The sequence below is a fragment of the Vigna radiata genome, chromosome 9 (genome assembly GCF_000741045.1).
Source record: "Vigna radiata var. radiata cultivar VC1973A chromosome 9, Vradiata_ver6, whole genome shotgun sequence".
NCBI classification, from domain to species: domain Eukaryota; kingdom Viridiplantae; phylum Streptophyta; class Magnoliopsida; order Fabales; family Fabaceae; genus Vigna; species Vigna radiata.
The window spans coordinates 6008038-6011144 of NC_028359.1; the positions used below are offsets into that span (position 1 = coordinate 6008038).

At 35.9% G+C, this 3107-nt stretch overlaps 1 protein-coding gene across 1 annotated transcript; it reads left to right on the forward strand.

The window, feature by feature from the left end:
• Positions 1–2346: 2346 nt before the first annotated feature.
• Positions 2347–2911, forward strand: LOC106773204 (RING-H2 finger protein ATL2). The gene has a single exon (XM_014659917.2). The coding sequence runs from the start codon at positions 2382–2384 to the stop codon at positions 2850–2852; it is 471 nt and encodes a 156-aa protein (XP_014515403.1). The 5' UTR covers positions 2347–2381; the 3' UTR covers positions 2853–2911.
• Positions 2912–3107: the final 196 nt, after the last annotated feature.

The following is a 3107-nucleotide window of genomic DNA, read 5'->3' on the forward strand; positions in this document are numbered from 1 at the left end:
TTTGAAAGGGAAAATAACGCACAACTACATTTGCAGCATCAACCACATCTACCTAGGTTACCTCCTACCTCCACTCTTATGGAGCTTTCTTTGAAGCGAGTTGAATCACTGCTTGATCGGAACAAACACTGAGGGAACCAATTTCAATCGGTGAAAAATGAAGGAAAAGACAAAACAATCGGTCAAAAGTTGAGAAAATGAAGATACGAAGAAACCTTAGAAGTTGAGGGTGAAAGATGCATGTGAGAGGCTGAGAGGTAAAGGAAAGTGCTTACCACTTGAACTGTGGTTCAATGAGATGAAGGAGAGGTAGCGAGAGCCTTAGATGATGGAGACGAGAGAAACGTTCTTGTGAGGCTACGCGAATGAGAAATGTGACAGATGAACGACGAAACGAGAATGAATGATTGAGTGAAATACAAATAATGGAGAATGAAGAAGAGAGGAAGAGAGGGAGAATAGTTCAATGGTTATGGTGTATTATGGCGAACGAGAGTGAGAAAGAGATGGAGGGAAGAGAAATTAGGGACGAACGTGAGACAGCGAGAGTGAGAGAGAAATGGAAAAATCAAAGAGTGTGTGAGAGAGAGATTATGACTAGTTTCTAAAAATCAGTCATAATACATTAAAAATTTTCAACCTTATGACTAGGGATGGCAAAAAAACCCGTGCCCGCGGGTACCCGCGGATTAAACCCGTTGTGGATAGTTGGTACCCGTGGGTAATAGGTACTCGCGAGTAGTGGGTAGCGGCTTTTTTAATACCCGCTTCTTATCGGGTCGGGTTCGGGTTTTGCATTATCCGTAACAAGTGTCCAAAACTCTATAATAATAGGTTTTGAACTTATTTATAAGTTTTTTTTACCGCGTTTCATATTATAACAGTGTCCATAACTACGTAATAATATGTTTTAAATTTATTTACAAATTTACCACCATATTTCCTAATATGACCTATATACAAAACTATATCATAATATATCTAATTTTTATTATTATAATTATGTCACCGGTAAATTTATTATAGTGAATGGTTTTCACCGTTATTTTTCACTAGTGTTTACACCTACCTATTAATACCAAACAAAATGACAAAACATAATGACTTGCCTCTGCAACCTTCCGAATAATTCATCTTCAAGTTGCTTACAAAACCCTGACTTCAAATAAAAATCTTACTTTAATGTTCATTCCAAATAGTCTTAATACCTTCCTTGGTCCTCGTATTTGTGTGAAAATCTCAATTCGGTCCTCAAGTTTTGAGTTGTCCCAATTGGATCATAATTTTTGTAAAAATGCACACATTTTACCCCAACTGTTAACTGATCTCAAACGACGTTAAGTTTAGCTGACGTGGTATGCTGACGTGTTGGCTTAATCCCTTCTTGGTCTTGGTATTTGTGTGAAAATCTCAGTTCGGTCCTCAAGTTTTGAACTGTCTCAATTAGGTCATAATTTTTGTAAAAATGCACACATTTTACCCCAATCGCTAACTGATCTCATTGTGCAACAGTTATCTTCTGCTATCAGTGAAATAAATAGCTTAAAGGCCGGTGATGAACTTATAGGTTACCAAGTTGGTTCATTTGTAGAAAAGGTTGTGAGACTGATTGCACTGGTTACATGAGTTTTTCAGTGACTTTATTTTTTGAGCCGACGAGATAATCTATGTAAAATCCCTGATTCTCAGAGAGATGAATAAAATCCCTAATTCAAATAAACTAAATAATAGGCATTGTGCCACGTGAAACACTGCTTATTTTAAAAAATAATTCATATAATTAAATAATACACATCAACATGTCCTCTGGCTACCACGTCAGCTAAACTTAACGTCCTTTGAGATCAGTTAACGATTAGGGTAAAATGTGTGCATTTTTACAAAAATTATGACCCAATTGAGACAGTTCAAAACTTGAGGACCGAACTGAGATTTTCACACAAATACGAGGACCAAGAAGGGATTAAGCCAACACGTCAGCATACCACGTCAGCTAAACTTAACGCCGTTTGAGATCAGTTAATGATTAGGGTAAAATGCGTGCATTTTTACAAAACTTATGACCTAATTGAGACAGTTCAAAACTTGAAAACTAAATTGAGATTTTCACACAAATACGAGAACCAAAGAAGATATTAAGCCTTCCAAATAATAAAAGTTCTTTTTAAATATATAATATATTTTTATTTGTAAAGAAACTTAAAGATGTTACACGTTATTCAGAATTCAGCCACTGCATGTAATATTACTGTGACACGTGCAACTGCGTTTTAGTTTTTCTTGATTACTATATTTATAGGAAAGCTGCTGCTACACTTATAAATGCTTATAAATGCTGCCCTTTTATATTTCTTGGAAGAATAGCAACGCATTATTCTCTAATGGGATTTACTGTGTGTTGTGCAGAGTTATACTTTCCCACACCCTTCATTTCCCTGTCGGAAATTCTAGGCCTCCTCCGAAACCTTGTATTCTTCTACTTCTTCAATATCTTCGGCTTCTCCCACTTTCTCCGAATCCAGCACTCGGCAGTTACGTCCGTAACCACTTCCACAGTCACCTCCGCCACCACCTCTGACGCTGCACTCGCCAGAACTCATGAAGTATCGCCGCCAATCATCAGGGAGCTCCTTCCGGTGGTCCTGTTTGGAGAGACAGGAGAAAACGCGTGCATGTGCGTGTTCTGTCTGTCTGAGTTCTCCAAGGAGGAGGAGATCCGGTGCATGCAGAACTGTAAGCACATTTTTCATCGCACCTGTGTGGACCGTTGGATCAATAGCAGTCACAAAACGTGTCCTCTTTGTAGGGTTCCCTTTGTACTCAATCCTGTTAGTGAAAGCCTGAGTTTCTAATTATCTTTTATTCATTTTATTTATTAAGGTTTAATATGATTTTGTTTCACAAAAATTTTTATTTTTGTTGAATTTTTAATTCTTTTCTATTTATAAAATTTAAATATGTTATTTTTCTAAATTATCATGAATTACTTTATTCTCTTTCTTTTTTAATTTTTTAAATTTTGTTTTACATTATTCTCTTTTTTTATAAATTTATAAATTTATAAATTTCAGTTTTTAATTTAAATTTATATTAGGATAAATTTTAAT

Bases quoted from the DNA above. Each gene is read 5' to 3' on its own strand.
- LOC106773204 (XM_014659917.2), top strand. From the start codon at position 2,382: ATGGGATTTACTGTGTGTTGTGCAGAGTTATACTTTCCCACACCCTTC.